The 22004-nt window shown below is 40.8% G+C and overlaps 1 protein-coding gene and 1 pseudogene across 15 annotated transcripts in view; one reads left to right on the top strand and one right to left on the bottom strand.

Moving 5' to 3' along the window:
• Nucleotides 1–22004, bottom strand: part of TRIM2 (tripartite motif containing 2) — a 169709-nt gene that overhangs the window by 44550 nt on the left and 103155 nt on the right. For 6 of the 15 annotated variants that reach the window (XM_072773684.1, XM_072773681.1, XM_072773683.1 and 3 more), the window contains exons 2-3: nucleotides 11264–11448; nucleotides 7795–8032 (exon numbers count right to left, since the gene is read on the bottom strand). In XM_072773684.1, coding sequence (XP_072629785.1) covers nucleotides 7795–8032; nucleotides 11264–11397 — 372 coding nt within the window. In that variant the 5' untranslated portion in view covers nucleotides 11398–11448. Of the gene's footprint in view, nucleotides 1–5564; nucleotides 5707–7794; nucleotides 8033–11263; nucleotides 11449–21393; nucleotides 21667–22004 lie in introns of those variants that run through there. The other 9 variants (XM_072773685.1, XM_072773682.1, XM_072773687.1 and 6 more) reach the window with 5 other exon arrangements.
• LOC140603249 (U6 spliceosomal RNA) lies at nucleotides 14777–14877 on the top strand (annotated as a pseudogene).

Raw genomic sequence — 22004 nt, 5'->3', positions numbered from 1 at the left:
GGCTCCCGGTGCATGGAGCCTGCTTCTCCCTCTGCCTGTGTCTCTGCCTCTCTCTCTCTCTCTCTCTGTGACTATCATGAATAAATAAATAAAATCTTTAAAAAAAAAAAAAAAATAAATATATATATATATTTTTTGTTTGTTTGTTTGTTTGTTTTTGTTTTTTAGAGAGGGAGAGAAAGCACAAGCAGGAGGGGGGGTAGGGATAGAGGGAGAGAGAATCTTAAGCAGGCTCACACCCAGTGTGGAGCCTGACATGGGGCTTGATCTCTTGACCCTGAGATCATGACTTGAGCCAAAATCAAGAGCCAGATGCCTAATAGACTGAGCCAACCAGGCGCCCTGAATTATATACTTTTAAATGGTTAAAATGTTTAATTTTATATTACATGAATTTTCCGTTAATTAAAAAAAAAATGTGTCTTTGAAGATAGCAGCATACCTGGGTAATTGTCCTTGGTTTGGTCTCCTAAGTGTTTCTAGGAAACGAAGGCCCTAAAATCATTCTGAAGTATGAACAACGAGTCATTCTCAAATGCTTGTGCTCGGGTTCTGGCAGCTTTGACTCAAGCTGAGAGTTAATTGTGTGAAGTGTGAGACTTGGCTGAGCTCATCCATCTTAAGTGAGATGATGTTGGTGCTCCCAGGGGCAGATGGGCCAGAGGCCAGGACTAGCTTATTTTTGTTGACAGGTAGTCACCATTCCCGAAGATGACAAGGCAAGAGAAGGCAGGACATATGCATTACTAACATGTGGAAAGGGTGGTCAGGGCCTTGTAGCTGCCCTGAGGCTTGCGGAAGTGGTGACTAGCGGTGGGGCATTCTAATGAGGATCTCTCCTTTGCACCTAACACCCTCATTAGTAAGGTGCCCAAGCCAGCCATAACAGGGTTCAATGATCATTTGTGTTCCTGGGCCCGCAAGGCATAAGCTCAAATGTCTGCTTTACGTGCATAGAACCTCTTAAATCACTGACCATTATTCCCATTTTTCTTTGTATTTGGACAATGCAGCCATGGCAGTTTAATTAGAAGACAGATAGTGTCACAGCACTTAAAATAAATGACAGGCTTTCATCCACATGTGCTAATCACCACCAGGCAGTTTATGAGGACAACATCCTGCTTTATTGTTAATTACCTGATTTTATTAACCTTCAGATGCTTGAATTGTTTTTAAAGATTTACCCATGGCAATTAACTGCAGCAATTTATCTGCAATATTGCATGTATTTGACTTGAATATGCAATGAGGACCCCTGTTTCAAAGCAGCAGCAGTGAACTCCTACAACCTATGATGAAACAATAGAATGATTCAAGTCACACGCTGTTAATTTCCAAGGCCTCTTGCTGGTTTATAAATTTTATGATTCCAAAGAATCATAATGACCCCGCATAGAGAATGTACTCGAAACATGCTTTAAGTAGCGTCATCTACCTCAAGGAGGTTCAAACTCTAGATAGATCTAATTTTTAGTGGATTTGATGTGTTGCATTTGGTAGAGAGACAAGGCAAAGTTTTAATGTAAAGGATTCTTTAACTTTGCTGGAATCAGCATCTCTAAGAGAGATTCTGCTTGGCAGTTTGTGGCATCCAAGGGTCTCTATTGCTGAGGTGTATTTAGGAAATACATCTTAAGGAATTGTTTGTCCCTCAGGCGGCACAGAATATCCTACTCCTTTCTAATACTGCATATACAGGTGGTCTTATTAATTAAAAACAAAAGTCTATATAAACACACAAGCATAGTCACATATTGGCATAAATGTTACTTGTAACCAATATATCAGTTTTAATGGCTACCCAATAATCAGTTATATGAACTTAACCATAACATAACCATTTCCCTAATATCACACATTCAGATTACTTCCAATTTTACTATAACACAAAATTTTCAATTAACATTCTTCTATCTTCATTCTCTTCTCCAGCTATCTCCTTAGAAATATTTCTATTAGTGGAATGACTGAATTAAAGGATGGGAAGTTGTATAAAACACTCATTACAGTTTGACAAATTGACATAAACTTTCTGAAGAGCAATTTACCCTCCCGCCCACGGCATATGAAAATGTCTCCCCATATCCCCATCAGCACTATTATCTTTAAAAACCTGTAGCTAATTTGAAAAGGTTTGATTATTTGTAAAGCTTGACATTTTTTCTCAGACTATAATTAGCCATTTTGTATCCTCTGTGAATTTTCTGAGTTCTTTGCCTATTTTCCTTTGTGATTTTCCTAATTTTCGTTAATTCTTAATTCTTACATAGTAAGAAATTTTTTTATATTTTTAAGATTTTATTTATTTATTCATGAGAGACAGAGAGAGAGGCAGAGACATAGGCAGAGGGAGCAGGAGGCTGATGCAGGGACTCGATCCCAGGACCCCAGGATCATGACCTGAGCCGAAGACAGACACTCAACCACTGAGCCACCCATGCATTCCACTGGGTTATTTTAATTAAGAATTTTACAGTTATTTTTGGGGTGCTTGGGTGGCTCAGTTGGTTAACCATCTGCCTTCAGCTCAGGTTCTAGGATTGAGCCCTGCATCAGGCTCCCTGCTCAGCAGGGAGTCTGCTTCTCCTTCTCCCTCTTCCCCTCCCCCTGCTCATGTTCTCTCTCTCTCTCTCAAATAAATACAATCTTTTTTTTTTTTTTTAAGATTTTATTTATTCATTCATGAGAGACACAGAGAGAGAGAAGCAGAGACATAGGCAGAGGGAGAAGCAGGCTCCATATGCAGGGAGCCCAATGTGGGACTCGGTCCCAGATCCTGGGATCATGCCCTGAGCCAAAGGCAGACGCTCAACTGCTGAGCCACCCAGGTGCCCCCATTCTTTTTTTAAAAAAGAATTTTACAGTTACTTTCATAAACTGATTAATAGTTTTCTTCTTCTGTCTTCACTAAATTTTGATATTAGGGTTATAAGTGTATTTTGAGTGAATTGGGGAGCTTTCTGTCTTATCTTTTCTTTTTTACTTATTTATTCATGAGACACAGAGAGAGGCAGAGGCAGAGGGAGAAGCAGGCTCCCTTTAGGGAGGGAGCCCCATGCAGGACTCAATCCCAGGACCCCAGGATCAGGCCCTGAGCCAAAGACAGAGGCTCAACCACTGAGCCACCCAGGCATCCCTCTATCTTTCTTATAATGCAGACTATACATTCTATGGATCATACTTGTTTTACACAGGTTTGGAGGAATTCAATTTCAAATTAAGTTTTGCCAGTTTCCTTCAAAATTCTCAATCTATTCAGGTTTTCTTGATCACTTTCAATTTCCTAGATAATCATCCACTTCATTCAGACTTTCAGTATATTAACCTTTAGCACATAGCATTAATTTACTCATTTTAAAATATTCCTTTCAGGGGTGCCTGGTGGCTCAGTTAGTTAAGCGTGTGACTATTGGTTTCACCTCGAGTCATGATCCCAGGGTCCTAGGATGGAGTCCCACATTGGGTTCCATGCTTAGCAGGGAATCTGCTTCTCCCTCTCTCTCTGCTCCTCCCCTTGCTCACATTCTCTCACTCTCTCTCAAATAACTAAAAAAAATCTCAAAAAAATTCCTTTTACCCGTACTGGTATCTCTTTATTAGTCCTAATTTGATGTATTTACATTTCCCTTTTGTTTTATCAGATGTCAGATTATTTCATTAATTAAAAAAAAATCAGCTTCTTAGATTTATTAACTCAATTGTTTTATTATTTTCAAACTAAGTTTAGCTTTATTATTTTTTTTGCTCTTAGGTTCCATATATTTACTTTGTTGTTTTCCCTAACATTTTGAATTGAACTCTTTTCTAAATAAAGGAAAATAAACCTATAAAATTTCCTGAGTACAGATTTGACTTCATCCTATACGTTTAATAGATAAAGTTTTCATTTTCAGTGTGTTGTAAATAGTTTAATTTTGCAATTTTTTGTTAAGTAATTATGAGTTCTTAATAAAGATCTGGGATTTTTCTACAATGTATGTTACTAATGCAATTTTAGTGCCTTGCGGTACAGGAACTCCACCTCCACAATGGGAAAAAATAGTGATGGTTTTGTGACCTAGTATATGACCAATTTTAATTGCTCAAATTCTCATAATCCTCATAGCTTAGTAGAAAAGCTTTTAGCATCTTGCCTTTTTGTTTGTGGGAGGCAGATTTTCAAGTGAAAGTGTACTCTCTTCTCTGAAATTCATCGTCTCTTCTCCAGATCCTTTGATGTCATTCTCCTACCCCTTGCATCTCTTATTTGGACAACTCAATAAACTCAAAATTGTTGTTGCAACCTTCCATCTCTGCTACTCTATAAAGCCAGGGAAATACTCATCTCCTACTTAAAAAATTTTCATGTTTCCCTACTGCATATGGAATTTAGGTCAAACAGTTTCTCAATGATATTCACAGCTTTCACAATCTCTCCCTATTTACCTTTCCAGGCTCCTCCCAGTATTCTTCAGCTCAGCTGTGCTCCCACCCCCAGCACCCATCTCTTTGCTCTCACTACATTGAGATAACAAGCTGTTTACTGAATTCATGACACTCTTACCTATAATTATTGATGTAATCTTTACATTTGTCAATATTTCTCATTCTATGAGACTGTTTTCCATATTCTAAATTTAGACTAGTAACTACAGGAGATCTCTTAATATCCCTAAAACTTTATTCCTTTATCAAATCAGATTTCCAGAGAGCTCCATGCCTGGACTAACTTCAAGACAACTCTTGAAGCTGAGCACCTGGGTGGCTCAGTAGTTGAGGGTCTGCCTCCAGATTAGGTCACGGTCTCAGGGTCTTGGTATGGAGTCCCACATCGAGTTCCCCACAGGGAGCCTGCTTCTCCCTCTGCCTGTGTCTCTGCCTCTCTCTGTGTGTCTCTCATGAATAAATAAATAAAATCTTAAAAAAAAAAAAGAGAGAATTCTTGTACCTGGTAGAAACACCCTCCCAGACTAGTATTTAGAATGTGAGCTCCAGGGACCCTGGCTGGCTAAGCGATTGGGTGCCTGCCTTCAGCTCAGGTCATGATCCTGGGATCCAGGATCGAGTCCCACATCAGGCTCCCTGTGAGGAGCCTGCTTCTCCCTCTGCCTATGTCTCTGCCTCTCTCTCTCTCTCAGTCTGTATCTCTCATGAATAAATAAATATTAAAAAAAAAATAGAATGTGAGCTCTAGGAGGAGACAGCCTCAGCAAGAGCCAATGTGAGAGATGGTCACAAGAAGAACACTCAAACTAACTGAAGGCACCTTTTTAAGTTCCTTCCACTAAACTTACATGGTCATTCTCCTTTGGAGTACAGTGCCTATAAAGCCATGGTTATTGACAGCCTGATGTGCTTTCAATTAATTAATTAAGGATATGTAATCCACAATGTTTCTCTTATTTTGGCTACTCAAAAGCTAAAGGTTTTGTGCTTCCTGGTCTAGCTTTTATGATGTGTCAACCAGCTTTGGGACTTAAACTGTTCAAACCTCAGTTTCTTCATCTATAAAATGAAAGTAACTAAAAACAAATAGACAAGTATATAAATAAATAAATAAAATGAAGGTGATTAATACCTACTTTGCCAAGTGGTGTGTACAAAGTCAAGCATGGTGTCTGGCAGGTTCATTCAACATATATATACTGACTGACTTCTAAGAGACTGCATTCACAAATGGACAAGGCCAGGTCACATATAAAAAACAGAACTCTGACCCACAACCTGTCAGAAAAGGAAAGCATACCTTTTATCTACAATAAACAAGCCAGGAAGCCAGCTTACTACTTCCTACTTGTAGGAAGCCAGACTACTATCCCTTCTAATCCACAAAGCAAAACAATAACATCTATAACAATTGGCCCCAAATGGCTAGGAACTGATTACTGATTGCTTCTCTAATTTTTGTCCCCACTTCCACTTAATATCAACTGGAGAAAACCAAATACATTCTCCTAACCAATCACATAGGATGTTCCACTTCCAATTAGCCCACCCCCAGCTTCCCCATGCCAACATGGGAAGGGATTAGGGATCAGAGCATCCCTAAAACCTTCCCTTTGTCTGCTGTGGAGCTTTCCCACTCCTCTGCCTGCCCCTGAGTCTCTGCCAAAACATAAGTGATATGGTGGCTGATTCCTTGTTATAGCAAGCTCAGAATAAATAGTCTCTGTTGATGTCTACATTGCTATGCAGGAGATACTGTGCTTAGTGCTAGGAATATAATGGTGAACATGGTCCCTGCCCTTCTGGAGTTCACTTTCTAAAAAAATAAAGCCAGAAGGTCAATTGGTCAACAAATTCACAGATGAAGGCAAGCAGAGCACAGTGAATGCCATGAAGGAAGTCAAGAAAGTGACGTAAAGGCTAGTAACTGGGTGTCAGACAGAGGTGGTTTGCCTTGGATAGGCAGAGAAGACTACTCTGTGTAAAAGAAATCTGAGCTGAAACAAAAAGAGCAAAAAGGATGAGAGTGAGCTAGTCACAGAGAGAGGAACATGGAACATTCAAAGCAGAAGGCATAGAGAACAGTCAAGCCCCAAGGTGGAAAGCCACTTGCCAAGTTCTAGGCCATGAGGCTGCAGTGTAGTGGGCAGAGAGAGTGGTATGAAATGAAGCAAATAAGTAATAGTTATGGCTAATAATTATTGCTTTGCTCTAAAAATAATAATTGATAAAAAAATAAAAATAAATAATTGATATCTTGCTTATTATACCTGGGTCTTATATTGTAAGCAGTTTCTAATACTTGTGAAGTAGCCATCATTAAGAAAAAAATGAATAAAGTCATTGATAAGAAGTAATTTGAATAGCTAACATTTATCAAGAGATTACTATAATGCTTTATATGACTTAAACATTTAATTTTCCAAGTAATCCCATGTAGTAAATACTGTTATTACTTCTTTTTTGCAGAGTAGGATGTGAGACACAGAGTTTAATAAACTTGCCAGAGCTGACCCAGAGAGTAAGTTGAAGAGGAGGATTTGAATCAGGCAGTCAGAATCCAAAGCCAGTGCTCTTATGCAACACTGCCTCTTCAGGGGACACAGCTATTATGAATCAGTGAATTGATGGCACACACAGATCCTCCTAAGTTTATAACAGTTATTATGCTTGCCAGTAGCAGGAAATATGTTTGAAATTCATAATCTATAATCTATCATCAGGGATTCACACATCTTCAAATTCTATTTATTATGAAGGATTGGGGCCTAATGGAGCACAAGAAAACTTTCCCTCATAAGAAAAATAAAAAACTCTAATTAACATCTTAATAATCATTCTCAATTTGCAGAATTTATCTATTATTGAATCATTATCCATAATTTACTCTACAGATGTTTATGTGGGTCAAAGAATACCTACTTTGCAAACAGTCACGGATTTGCTCTCCAGGGGAAACTAATAGTATGTGCTATTAGACTCAATGAAGATTTATTTTATTTAAATAATTTTTTTAAATATTTTATTTATTTATTCATGACAGAGAGAGAGAGAGAGAGAGAGAGGCAGAGACACAGGCAAAGGCTCCATGCAGGGAGCCTAATGTGGAACTCGATCCCGGGACTCCAGGATCATGCCCTGAGCTGAAGGCGGTGCTAAACCACTGAGCCACCCAGGGATCCCTTATTTAAATGATTTTGATCAGAGCAAGTAAGCAGGAAAAATAGTCTGAGTGCTGTTAAAAATATCTTTTAATTACTCATTTTCCAGGTGGAGTTGTTTCAGTGTATAACCTCTGATTGCCCGAAGCCTCCCCAAATCAAAGCAGCCGGGGTGCCAGGCTGAGTCTGCAATCCACTCACGTACATTCCCATCGTGGTTTGGGCAGGAGAGAGGCTTGCCCGCAGCCACAGCGGTGACTGTCTCCAGGATGGAGGACTCCTCAACGTTGCTGCCGGGAGTTCTCTGCAGCACGTCCATCAGGTTCGTGATGAAGAAGTTGTTCTGGAGTGCGGCCACCCCCTTCTCGGGCAGGATGGAGGTCTGGCGGCACACTGGGCAGGAGAGGGTTAGACTGTGGGCCGGAATGTAGTTCTGCAGGCACCTGTTGCGGAAGCAGAAGCAGGTGGGCTGTCAACACAGCAGACTCCCAAGCAAGGGCACGACCACCTCTTTCTACAGGTACCACACATGTCCTCTGCACCCACATGGGCTACTTTGTAGAAACTCCCTCTGTCGTCTCCTTTTATAGGAAAATAAGATTTCAGCAACCAAGAGGTAAGGTGTGCTCACACTGGCCCTGTCAACTGTTCAGGCAAATGATTATGCTCAAGGAAAAGAACACCGTCGTTGACTTTGGTAGTGTTCTGTGGAACCTGCCATGCTTGAGCAGCATCGGCCTCTCCAGGGAGCTTGGAAGAAGTGCAGAATCTTAGATCCTACTCTTGGCCTGCTGAATCAGGTCCCCAGGTGACTTAGATGCATATGAAAGATGGTGAAGCATTGGTCTAGAACACCCAGTGTCATGTTCACAGATTTGTGGACTTTTTCAATGGGAAGAAACAGGTCAAAGTTTTCTGTTAGTGCTGAAATGCTTTTTGCATACAATAGCATAAGCAGATCTCAGATATTAGAAGCACATCCCAGTGAAAATGTTGTGTTTGTGGCAGGACTAGAACACCCAGAGTCACATCAACATGATCTCGCTCTCCTCAACAGGCAATTAATTAAATTAGCAAAATGCATTGCTAATAATGACTTACATATATCCTGCTCACTGGATTCAAAGTAGTTGCAATAACCCTACGAAGTAGGTACTTCTAGACACATGAAGGAACACAGGCAGAGAAAAGCGAAGTCGCTTGTTTCCAGAACTTGAGCGGTCAAGGGCAGAACAGAACTTCGAACCCAGCTAACAGGGCATCAGAACCTACACTCTACTTAATTACACTACGTAATGTTTCCCTGTTGCTCCGCCAAGCAGATTTCGAAAACCTCAGATCCAGCCTCACTCCCCACACTATGTACATAAGGAAAATGACATCAAGGAGGTTAATTGACTTTCTTGTGTCACAGAAATAGCTAGCGCTGAATCAATACCGGAAATGAAACAGCTTTTGCTAAGGTCACTGAGGGCATCTAAATCCAGATAATAGACATTTTTCACTCCTATCCTTCTTGGCAGCACTCATCAAACCACTGCATCCGCCCCCCCGCCCCATCCTTCTTCCCTTGTCTATGACAGCACACTCACTTGGTTCTTTTGTCTGTTCTATCTTTTCTACTGGGCCAGTACAGGGGCTGTTAGCACCTTTCTCTCCCAGGGACATCATACCCACATGCATGGTCATAAGCACAACACTCCTACACTTCTATTTCTTCCACAGATGTTTCCTCTGAGCTTCTGGCCACTACACCAACAGCTCTCTTGGCATCTCCTCTTAGATGTCTCACAGGTCCTAAAACTCAACATGTCCAAAACCAAAGCTATGTTCTTCCCTCAAACTGGGTCCTCTTCCCATCTCAATGAACAGAACCTCCATCCATACATCTAGGCAAAGTAGATACTGGGAGCCATGTCAAAAACAGTAATTTCTTTACTGTCCTTCATTTTCCATATGCAACCCATCACTGAAGGATGGAGATTCCTAAATACCTTCTAACGTTTCCAGTTCTTACCATCTGATTTACACCATCCTTTCTCGGGTTTCTGTAGTAGTTCTATACACTGTCACCCACCCTCAAATCCTCTAACCTTTCTCCATTTTGCAACCAGAGTGACCTTATCAATACTCATTCCATGCATCCCATAGAGACTTGCTGAAATATCTCCACCACTGGCCATTAGATGGAGGAACAGAAGTGGATGAGGCTAGACCCAACCGAGAGGGCTGCGAGCAGACACAGAACAACCCAAAAGTGTTGCTTCTTACTTGTCAGAACAAGTAAATGGGAGCCAAACGACTGCCTGTCTGAGCAATGAACACGGGGAGATAGGCAGCACTGCAAGATCTGACTGAGTGGCTCTCAGTGTTGTATATAAAGAGGCTGATTACTGTAAATCAGGTAATGATCTTACCATGTGAGCTCAGGGACAGAGGGACACTTAGCTGGTATTCATGTGTTAGCTACACCCATTAGATGAGGTGGAAAAAAAATCACTCTCCATTTAATCTTTTTGGAACACGAATTACGAAGTACTTCCATTAAAGTATATAGTGAATAAAGTAAAAAGTGCTAGTGCCCTATATACCACCCCTAAAACAAAGGAAACTCTGTACACACACACACACACACACACACACACCAAAATAGCCCCTTAAAAAGCAAACAAATAAAAGACTACAATGACCAGTAACAAATCTACCTTCTCACTCTATCTATCATCACTAAGATGTGGTTATTCTGTTGCAATCGAGATCTTTCAAAGTAAATCAACTTTGACAAATGTATATTAAATTGATGGCACATGTAATTAGCATTGATTTGAAGCCATTGAAAATAATAATTTCCTATTCTATAACAAGAATTAAAGCATTTTAATTATGTATATTTAGTAATAATAGAAAATGTATTTAACAAGATGCTATAAAACACCATCACCATATTTATTTTTAAGGAAAAAATATGACCTTATCAGAGAAATATTTAAATTAGACCACAGATAAACACATTACTAATAAACTTTATATGGTTAATTGCTTGTGCGCTAAGTTAAATAAGGTAAAGATGTATTCTGATAACTGATTAATGGAAAAAACTATTCAAGAAGGATAAAGAAATGTGTTTTCACACATAGTGAATTGTATATTCAGGTAATTTATAATTATTTCACATGTGTATTTTTTTTCTTCATCTGAAACATCCTACATTCAAATGTACCATTAGTACGTGTCTTCTGAAGTATCTTTGAGAGGAAGCTCTTGCTTTTAACTAACTCTTAATATGCAGGTATTTTACCTGATATGTTATATGGGAGGAAATTAAAGATTTTCAATTGGCTCTCACCAAAGATCCTCTACAAGGGAACTGTGGTTGAAAAAATTGTTTGATGAAGAACAAAGGGAAAATTTACAGTTTTTAAATCTTAAAATATTTAATGCTCCAATGTCCCGTGGAAATGAATCAGTAGCTACTGGTTTGCTTTCTCCCACTTATATAATTATTTAAAATAGAGTAGATCACTGGCAACTCATGATTATATTTCTAGATGTCTATCACAAGCACAAAAGATTTACTGTCTCCCATAGGTAACAGAATTCTGGAAAGAACCCCTCGGAAGGCTGTAAGAGAGCAGTCTGTGACCCTCTCTCCTCCGACCACAAAGGAGGCTTACCTCTCGCAGAAAGTGTGCAGACAGGGGAGAACCTTGGGATTCTTGTACCGTTCCAGGCATATACTGCAAATCAGAAACTGCTTGTCAATCTGGCGCACCACAGGACTTGGGATGTTGGTGGCTTCACTGGCCATCCTAGACCACTGACATGGGAGGCCGACTGTCTTGGATCCTGCACGCTGCTGCTGTTAGACAGGAAGAAATACATAGTAACTTCTAAGTGCAAATCAATCCTTGGTCCTTCACTACAGGCCTTGTGTTAGGAATCCAGGTAGAGGGATCCCTGGGTAGCGCAGTGGTTTGGCGCCTGCCTTTGGCCCAGGGCGCGATCCCGGAGACCCGGGATCGAATCCCATGTCGGGCTCCCGGTGCATGGAGCCTGCTTCTCCCTCTGCCTATGTCTCTGCCTCTCTCTCTCTGTGTGTGTGTGTGTGTGACTATCATAAATAAATAAAAATTAAAAAAAAAAAAAAAAAGGAATCCAGGTAGAAAGTTCAGGCTGTGACCTCAACAGGACCATAACCAGCCCTCAATGCTGGCGAGGGAATGTGGTGAGATGGCTGTTTGTTTTGGAAATCAATAAAATGATCACATGTTCACCATACAAACAAAACAAATTAGAAGCGTGTTGTATAAAAAAGCATGTTTGCTGGCTCTCAAAGCAGTGGCAGCTGAGGACATAAATACCGATACAGGGACGCCGGGGTGCCTCAGCGGATGAGCGTCTGCCTTCAGCTCAGGGCCTGATCCCGGGCTCCTGGGATCGAGTCCCACATCGGGCCCCCTGCATGAAGCCTGCTTCTCCCTCTGACTGTGTCTCTGTGTCTCTCATGAATAAATAAAATCTTTAAAAAATAAATTTAAAAAAATTTTTTTAATTAAAAATAAAAAAAAATAAATATTGATACAGCTCTGCCTGTTTATTCCTTCATTCATGACTATACTTGACTAGATATCTATACTCTTATTAAAATATAGTTTCTATTAAAGAGAATACTCTAAGATAAAATGTTTTCCCACCTATTGCACTTGAAGGGGAGCAAAATGTCACTCCAAAATATACCACCTTGATTTAAGGATTATTTTGAGCTGAAGGGTATTGAGAGTCAGCAGACATGGTGGAGACAAGGTGGGTGGCCGGAAGGGTTGGGGGGAGGGGCGGGAGGTGCAGGCACTCGGCCCTCTCCTATCTGTCTAAAAGGGCATAGATTTCTCATTTGTAAAGGAAATTTTCATTTGTAAAGGTGTCCCACTCTCCCATACCAACAAGAGGAGACTCTTAACCATCACCAGAGACTGCACAGGAGAAGAATCTGCATAACAAACCTTACTAAACAACTCTTATGTATTATACATTTCCTGGTCACTTTCCCACAATTTACTGCCTCTAAACCTCCTTTTCCTTTGTCTAGCCACTTCTCCACAATTTGTCATCCTTTGTTAAAATAGTATATAAGCTCCCAGGCCTAACTGCCTCTTTGGATTTTCACTTCTTTTCTGTGAAGTCCCATGTGAAGTCCCATGCATGTAAAATTAAAAAATATTACGTTAATGTCAATAAAATATAGTACATGTTATTTGAGAAAAATAAACTACTGATAAAATGATAAAATCCTTTTCTCCTGATAATCTATCTTTTGTCAGTTTAATTTTTTTTAATTTTTATTTATTTATGATAGTCACAGAGAGAGAGAGAGAGAGAGAGGTAGAGACATACGCAGAGGGAGAAGCAGGCTCCATGCACCGGGAGCCCGACATGGGATTCGATCCCGGGTCTCCAGGATCGCGCCCTGGGCCAAAGGCAGGTGCCAAACCACTGCGCCACCCAGGGATCCCTCTTTTGTCAGTTTAATTCACAGGCTTCAATGACAGAACTTAAGTGTATAGAGGAAACGTTTTCTCACCCCTACATACCATTAAACTGCAGGGATGGAATAATTAGAATTTCCTATTAAAATATTTGTATATGATTTGGAGCATCTTCTTCAGGACTAAAGGTGTATAGATTCCAGGCTAAAATGTATTTGCCATGGAGCAGGGACACAGGCAGATAATTCCTATTATTCTAAGAAATGTCTGTTGGTATTCATGTGTGGGCATCTGAGGGACCAGGTGAAATTAATTCAGAGAAGGTTTCAAAATGTGGAGGATCATGCCAAAAAAGAGAATCTGAAGAAGTTAACAGAAAAAAGTGGAGGACCTCTAAGGAAGGGGAAAAGTTACAACATAAAACACAGCTTCATTTACCACCTGGAACAACGTCTGGCTTCTATCCTGAAGTGGTAAACCAAGGTTAAACTAAAGTTCACTTCCTAATTTTCTAAATACTTTTTAGGTGTCTATGCCCCTCCCCCCTTCCCCAACAGAAACACTCTTTGGCAAGAAAAAGGGGGGGGGGGGGTTGTTAATTTTCAATATGACCCTAGGCAGGCAGTAATATTATTCTCATTCCACAGAGTTTTAAAAACCGAGGCTCAGTTAAGAAGTTGGCCAGAATGCAAAACCCATAGCCTTCTTATACCACCACACCTCCCTTGACCTTGTGTTTTAAGAAGACCGTATGTACTACGCAAGCTTGGTTTATATAGAACATTTTAACTTGGTCTGGGGCCTGGTGTTGTTTTTTTTTTTTAATTTTTTTTTTATTTATTTATGATAGTCATATACAGAGAGAGAGAGAGAGAGGCAGAGACACAGGCAGAGGGAGAAGCAGGCTCCATGCACCGGGAGCCCGACGTGGGACTCGATCCCGGGTTCCCAGGATCGTGCCCTGGGCCAAAGGCAGGCGCCAAAACCGCTGCGCCACCCAGGGATCCCTGGGGCCTGGTGTTTAAAGCGGGAAATATTACATCATGTTTACATAACCAACAATTCTACAGTTTAATGGAAACTCTTCAGACATGAATGATAGTTCTTTCTTTCCACCAAATCACCAAATTTTTTAAAAGTTATGCCAATTTTTAAGAAAATTCTACTATATATATGTATTTGAGTGTAGATACATGCCACATCCATATTCCAACTGTTTCTAGATAAGCTCATTAAAGAGCATGATTAATAAACAGAACATTGTGAAAGCACCTGCTGTACAAGAGTGTCACGTTCAAACAGAACTCACTGCATTAGTTAAAACAGTTGTGAGTGTGACAATATCTAATTAGCCTGCATCATCTACTAACTCCTTCATACAATGTCTCCCTAAAGAACTAGAATAGAGAATGATATCCATTGATTGGATTAAATGTGGCTCATCTCTCAGGAGCTCAAAATGTTGGCACATCATCTGCTTTTTCTTAAACCACATCCCTGTGACATCAGAATAGGGAAGGAATGGATTTATCGGTCTTTAAGATAAGGAAACAGAAGCTGAGGGTTTAAACGACTTCCCCAAGGTCATCCAGTAAAATCAGTGAATCAGAAAGCTCAGATTTCAAGCCTTCTGCTTTATCTGATACCTAATCTTAAACAAGTTTTAACACTTTCCAGTGTGGTGTGTGTATGTGATAAAAATTATGGAATGCTCATTTCAGTAGCACTAAAATTGGAATGATACAGAAGATTGGCTTGGCTCCTGAGCAAATGACACACAAATCTGTGAAGAGTACCATATTTTAAAAACATACGTATGTATTGAACTTTTTAATTAATATCAGTTAAAAGTAATTTTAATTTGAATAGCTTTTGAAAAGTTTCATATCACCCTTTGAAATAATCAGTCATGCGGAGTATTAAAAAGAACAGAGATAAAACATCGTATTGCTTTTATTCTTTCTTTAATCTTAAAATTTTAGGGTATGGGCAAGGAATAAACATTTGTCTTAATCAAATGATATACGTTGACTATATGAAATTTCCTGAGGTGACATCTCATTTTCCAATGCTGAAATAAAAACATTTCATTCTAATTTTCATTCTAATTTTATGATGATTGTTGTAGTGAGATAAGTCTTTGTTAGTACTGTTAATTTATATGGTAAATTAAGTTTACTCATTAACACTAATTTAAAATCATGACAATATTACAGATCTGTCACAAGTGACTTGTTGAAGACATCTGGATTCACAGGACTCTCAGAATCAACACAAAAGGTTTCCAAGCCCCAAAGATCCCCAAACTGAGCCTTTGCCAAGGTAATGATTATTCCCTGAATATAACTGGATCCCCACAATAGAAAGACAATTCAACTGCTCCTAAAGGGATAATGTGCTGAGGAAAATGGAGACAGAGAATGTGCTAATAAGCACCGTGGGAAGCTTTCCATCCATTTGAATATGCCGCAAGGAGTACACATAAAATGTATGACAGCCTTTAATCAAAGTGTTTGGGCACCATCACAGTTTCTGGTCATTTTGATTAGAAAAGCAATAAATACTTATCTAGATTCTTGGCTGTTTCTCCTTTTCCCATCTTGGTTTCTGAAGGGTCAGAGATCCTTCTTACTCACATGACTAGCAGAAATAACCATGGGATCGTAAGAGAGATCAGAATACAGAACTGCTCTTCTCTTGGAGATCAGCAAAATCAATTTTTGGAAAGGAGCACCTGCAAACATGCCAGCAGTGGACTTTGTCTCTGAAGGAACCGGAATCCTTTCAGAGGTAGGAACTAGCATCACACATATTGACGGAAGTCCAAGAGAAAGAAAAAGGACAAAGAAGAAAGGCAAGCAGAGCCATTGTAAACTACATAAATAGCACACATTCGTGTGCCATTGACATTATCCAGCTTTGAGAGCTCTCATGATGTAGGGAGACTGGCTAGGTTCCTTGTCAGTGGAAAACCAACAGCAATACTGCTTACAGAGGGGTTCAGTCTTCCTCTCCAGTTCTCTCCTCTACAGCACCTTCTCAGTTGGACCACTCTGGTTTTTTTTATATATATATTTTATTCATTTATTCATGAGGGACACAGAGAGGCAGAGACACAGGCATAGGGAGAAGCAGGCCTCCCTGCAGGGAGCTCAGTGTGGGACTCGATCCCGGGACCCCAGGATCACACCCTGGGCCTAAAGGCAGACGCTTAACCACTGAGCCACCCAGGAGCCCCAAGGCCTGTTTTTGTTTTATTTATTTATTTATTTATTTATTCATTCATTCATTCATTCATTCATTCATTCATGAGAGACACACAGAGAGAAAGAGAGGCAGAGACATAAGCAGAGGTAGAAGCAGGCTCCTTGCAGGGAGCCTGATGTAGGACTCAATCCCGGGTCTCCAGGATCACACCCTGGACTGAAGGCGGTGCTAAACCGCTGGGCCACTGGGGCTGGCCTTTTTTTTTTTTTTTTTTTTTTTAATATTTTATTTAACTGGGTCCTGTTTAAAACTGAAACTTTGCCCCTCGTTCCCTAGCACTTACTACCTCCCATCAGTGCGCTATGTCTCTCTATAGCACCGATCACTTTCTGATATAGTATGTAATGTGTTTATCTTGCACATGGCCTCCTCCCCACCCCTCTAGGATGTAAGACTCACGAAGGCAGGGACTGCTGTCTGACTGCTCACTGCAGTAGTCCCAGCACCCACCTACAACTGTGCCTGGCACATGACAGACATTCTTTCTTTGAATGAACACGAACAAGTGAAGTATAACACGGCAATGGACTCAGTCCCAGGAGCAGGAAAGACTGGCACTGGCTGACTTACAGAACAAAGAGCATGGTCGTCACCAGTCATGTGAATGTTTTCATTTGACGTCAGACATTACCTGCCTTCCCATGTGATTGTCTAATGTTTAGCAAGATAAGCCATCAGCCAGAGGGTAAATATTCAGTGACATACTTTAACACACTCACAAATGCAGAAAAGAAATGGAGGACCCACTGAGGACACATATGCACAGAAATACAAAGTCTTAGAAGGTTGGCACATGCATTCCTCATCAGGAAGTGTGCCAGCTACACAGCTTTTGAGGGTAACAACAATGCAATAAGCACGTAACAAAATCCTTGGGCACAGAAAAACCCCATCCCAGAATTTCTTCCCTCATGTCATCTTGGGTATTTTTCCTGGCTCATGTTCTCAAATCTCCCAGAACTTGGTGGAAACTATAACCAAGTGGAAAAGAACTTGAGAGGAGGAGAGGAAACAAATGAAAATGAAAATGCCTATGTCCACAATTCTAGGGTTGAGACCACAGTTCCCACCCCAGATTATACCATTTAGATCAGACAACTATCCAAACTTTTTATTGCTGACACCAGAGTGAGGAAGAGCAGGGTGGGAGGAGGGTGGAAGACAAATGACAAGCTGAAAGCACGCCTCTTGCGAAGAAGGGGAGAGAGTTGGTGACAACTTGTTGGCGGGGCTAGGGAACACGGGAAACAGGTTAAGATTCCTTTACAAAAAAAATTTTAGCCTGTGATTTGTGGGTACGAGGCAGCATATTTGATTATATACCATCCTAAAGGCGCTAGATTCCATTTCTATTTAATTTTATGGCCCTTCGTGGGTTACTGCTTCTCTTTGTTGCCACTGAGCTGGCTTTATTTATTAGCAATGATACATTTTTACTGTTCTTGGGCTAATGACAATGGCACTGTTCTTGGGCTAATGACAATGGTGCAGGCATGCTAACACACCACCTTCCCGAGAAATTAAAAATCTTCTGGTAGGTTTATAGAAAGGAAATCTTGAACCATTAGGATTATCTGTAACTTACTTTCTTTTTACCTGCCAGGATAGGGGGTACCCGGAGCTCAAGACATCGGTTAAGACATGATTCACAAAACAAAGTATTTTTAATTTTCAAAATTTATGAGGATATTCTTATTCACCTGAAACTGAACTTGCATTGGTACAGAAGAAGAAAGAAAAGAGGACAATCTTCGGTGAAATTAAAACAAGGTGACCTATTTCTAGTTAAATCAAGTATCTATCCCAAATGGGCCATTTTGTAAATTAGAAGGCCAGATGCAGTATCTTTTCTGACAATATGTGCATGAATGCCTGTGTTTGGGGGTGAGTGGGTGTATATTCAGGAGGCCATCCACTTTAACTTCTGTCTCCAGGCAGGGGTGTGCCTAAGCTTTTCAAAGGTTCTTGTTGCCAGGGTCAGATGTATGACAGCTTCCCTTGGTTGCCGGGTTCTACCATATGGAAGCTGATTTATGCCAAGCCCCCAACTTGTCTTTATGCCTAGGTCCTCTACCTCTTAGTACAGATAACTGTTTGCCATTGCCTTCTTCAGAGACGTCCTCACCTCTTACAACATAATTCAATTCTTAAGATTTGCTTTGGGTTTTCCAAGTTGCAGAAGGCTAGGTCTGTGTGATGGGAGTGTTAAGTGGTCAGGCTAATTGGCATTCCTCTTACAGTGCCCTGGGACAGTCAAGATGGTGGGGTCTCCTCTCTCCACATCCATCACCTTGCCAACTCCTCCCTTGCCTTCCTTTGGGACCACCAGGAGGCTGCATGTTCTGGGATCACAAAAGAGGCAGAGCAAAGCCAAGGCCCTAAGCTCTGGGCGTTGGGCGAGGTTAGCAAGAAGGGAGATGAGAAATTCATTCTCCATCAGAACCTCACAAGGCATAGGCCCACGCAGCAGCAAATCCTCCTTTGCCCCTGGTAGATAAGAAGTACATTATTAAATTCTGTTGCTGATTAGAATAAATGTTTACCTTAAAACGTTTTCCAGAAGAAGAATAAAAATCATTTAATGGGGAAATGGAGGTGATTGAGAACACGAAGCAGACGAGATTAAAATAGAAGAGGGTAGAAAGACCAGCATGCAGACAGCAGTAATGAAGATTCCTTCCATGGTGCTGTTTGAATAATTACATTGGGCTCATTTTTTCTTCAGTATCTGGTTTAATCTAAACCTCCAAATTCTAGGAGGAAAGCTGATCTGTTACTTTCAGATAACCTGCACATAATAATATTCAGAGAACTCTAATAGCCAACCCCATTATAGAACAAATTCTATTCTGACACTAAAACCCTTACATAAGTAATATAAAGGGCACAGATGGCATCAGACATTTGAAGAAAAAAAAAGTACAGGTGTGTGCAAATTAGAATTATGCCATAATTAGAAGTAATTCAGTCACATTAAAAAAAAACTATGAGAATAAATAATTTGGTAGCAAATTTTTTAAAGTTTGAAAGTATTTCTCTTCCATACATTTCAATAATACATACAAATATTTCATTAAAGGCTTAGTTTTAAAGAGAAGTAATGAAAAGAATGACAAGGAAGTCTTAAAAATTAAATCCAGGTTAAATGTTTTTAATTGCTACATACTTATAATTTCTTTGACTTAAAGATAGATAAAGCCATATGTTTGGAGAAATTAATGTCTCCAAGTATCTAAATGAAGGGCATTTTCAATTCTTAGTAAAACAAAGAATGAGTATTTTTACTTATTTCACAAGCAAGAAAATCCACTAAGCTTTTATCATGTAAGTGTAAAAAAAAGTCATCTCAGGATTATAATATTAACTATGGTGAAAAATATGTATAGATTTTACTCTCATTTTTAAAATATATGGACTATATATCCTGAAAAAAAAGGAATATATATCCTGCATTCATATTTCTTGAAACAGGCACATTCTATCAGAGAACATTTGTACATTCAGTCCTATTTTAACCTTTCCAATGCAAATCACTTGGGTCTTTCTAGGAGAAAACTGGAAAGAAATACGTAGAGGTTTAGGAAAGGCCACTACTCACATCTCTGTAACAAAAAGCTGCTTTCTCATACCACAGCACACATGAAACTTCTCATTGTGTGCTTGCTCGGGAGGGGCGTGCATTATTTAACATTACAGCGGGTTAGGAATGGTGCTGCTAAAGCATCTGCCTAAAAAAATAATGAAAGGCACCAGAAAATAGGTTCACATTAGGCAGAACTGAATCCCAATACTTAAGAAATCATTTTGAGGATCTGGACAAACAATGTCTCTCCTTACATATTCTAATCTAAAAAAAAAAATGAACAAAAACCTCTAACAATTTTATTCATGAGGGAGAAAATCACAGTAATACGATCTAAGCCAAAGAAACAAACTAATCATTTTTAAAATGCTTCATTCTGAATCCAGGTCTGCTCCTTAAAGCAATGACACCGAATCTATCTTAAGACAGACATATTTTGCCTTTTGGTTCAGAAATCCACTTATTAACATTCAGTATTTAGCTTCAAATAAATAGCTTTCCTACTTGCTTTCCTATCCTCCCAAAATAAGGAATAATGACAGGGTGGGGCAGGCTAGTAGAGAAAGCTGTCAGAAAAATCATATCCACTGTTTCAGGAAGCAAACCCAAGGTCCAACCCAAGGATTTTTTTTTTTTTTTCCATGTAAAGCTACCATTGAACTCCACCCAGATTTGAGTCTACTTCAAAAGCAGGGGAAAATGTCAAAAAAATAAAATAAAAACAAATCATCGTCTGCATATTTGCTGATCATCAATGGCATTCAGGATTCAGAGGTTGGAGTCATGCATTATGAATGAATGGGTTTCCAATGGTAACTGGGAACCGTGGCACTCAACCCCAGGGTTCTCCGACAGAGGATCGGGTGGGGGAAGGGTCGAATCGCACATTCTCCTCCGCCCTGGGGGATGGAGGAAGGAATCGGGCGACTCAAATATTTCATCCCCTTCCTCGCACCCACCGGAAAAATGCTGGGTGGGTGGGTGGGTTGGAGTGGGGGGCCGGGGGGAGGGAATCTTCTATTTAAAATAAGCCGAATACACATTAAAATGGAAGACTGGTAAAAACAAAAATGTAGTCAGATCACATCAGGAACTTGAGAAGAAAATCTTGCATGACTTTCTCCCTATTCTGAATTTGGTGCCTTTGTTTAAGCAAAGAGTGGGTCTCCCTCTGCTAGTTAACAGAGCATGCATGCAGCATCACCAAGAGAGGAGGGTGGAAAAAGAGAGAGAAAAAGCCAGAATAGAGAGAGCAAGAGACATCAGTTATCCACCTGGCGTAACGCTGGGCAATTCGGAACCTTTCGGACCTACCCATTTCTGCGGACAGACTAATCAACGAGGCAAAGACTCAAATCCTCCCAAGCCTGTCGCTGCAGCTCCGCGGCAATCCAAAAGAACAATGCACATTCCGCTAACCTCCCAAGTTTGGAAGCACCACCATGCAAAGAGACTGGTTAAAATCCCCTACCATGCAGTGCAGCCATCATCAGAAGCCCCGCATATCTTCTGCTCCGTGTGGTGATGCGCCAGCTCAGGAACAGGGCCGAGGAGCAGACCAACGGACGGAAAGAGAGGAGGCCCCGCAAAGTCGGCAGGAATGTTTCTGGGTCATTAACAAGTGGGAGACCCCTTTCGGCATCCAGACCAATCAATCTTTATCTTCCAGGACATCTTTTTCGCACTCAGCGTCTGTTGAAAAGACTGCAGCAAACCCAGCAAGGGATTGTGGGATGGGGATGCAGCAGCGAGCTGCAAGGAGATTCGCGGGCGGCCCTCGCGCTCTGAGTCAGCAGTCAGCTGCGCGGCCCGACACCTGGGCCCGCCCGGCGGCCTGGGGGGGGGGGGGGGGGGGTCCGGCCGCGCCCGCCCGCAAGTCAGAGAGGCTGTGCTGGCAGCCCAGGGGCCCGCGGGGGGGGGGGCGGATTCCAGAAGGGAACCGAGGCACCCGAAACCCCAGCTCAAAATCACAGGTGTGTCCAGAGTGCGTGTGCGAGGCACGCGGACTTCCCTAAGTTAGGGAAGCCCCAGCACCTGTTTCCATAATGCAAGCGACATTCCTCTGCCGTTCGTGGTTCTGAT

The sequence above is a fragment of the Canis lupus genome, chromosome 13 (genome assembly GCF_048164855.1).
Source record: "Canis lupus baileyi chromosome 13, mCanLup2.hap1, whole genome shotgun sequence".
NCBI lineage: Eukaryota > Metazoa > Chordata > Mammalia > Carnivora > Canidae > Canis > Canis lupus.
Note: the sequence above shows the minus strand (reverse complement) of the source record. Positions and strands in the feature narration are given on the sequence as shown.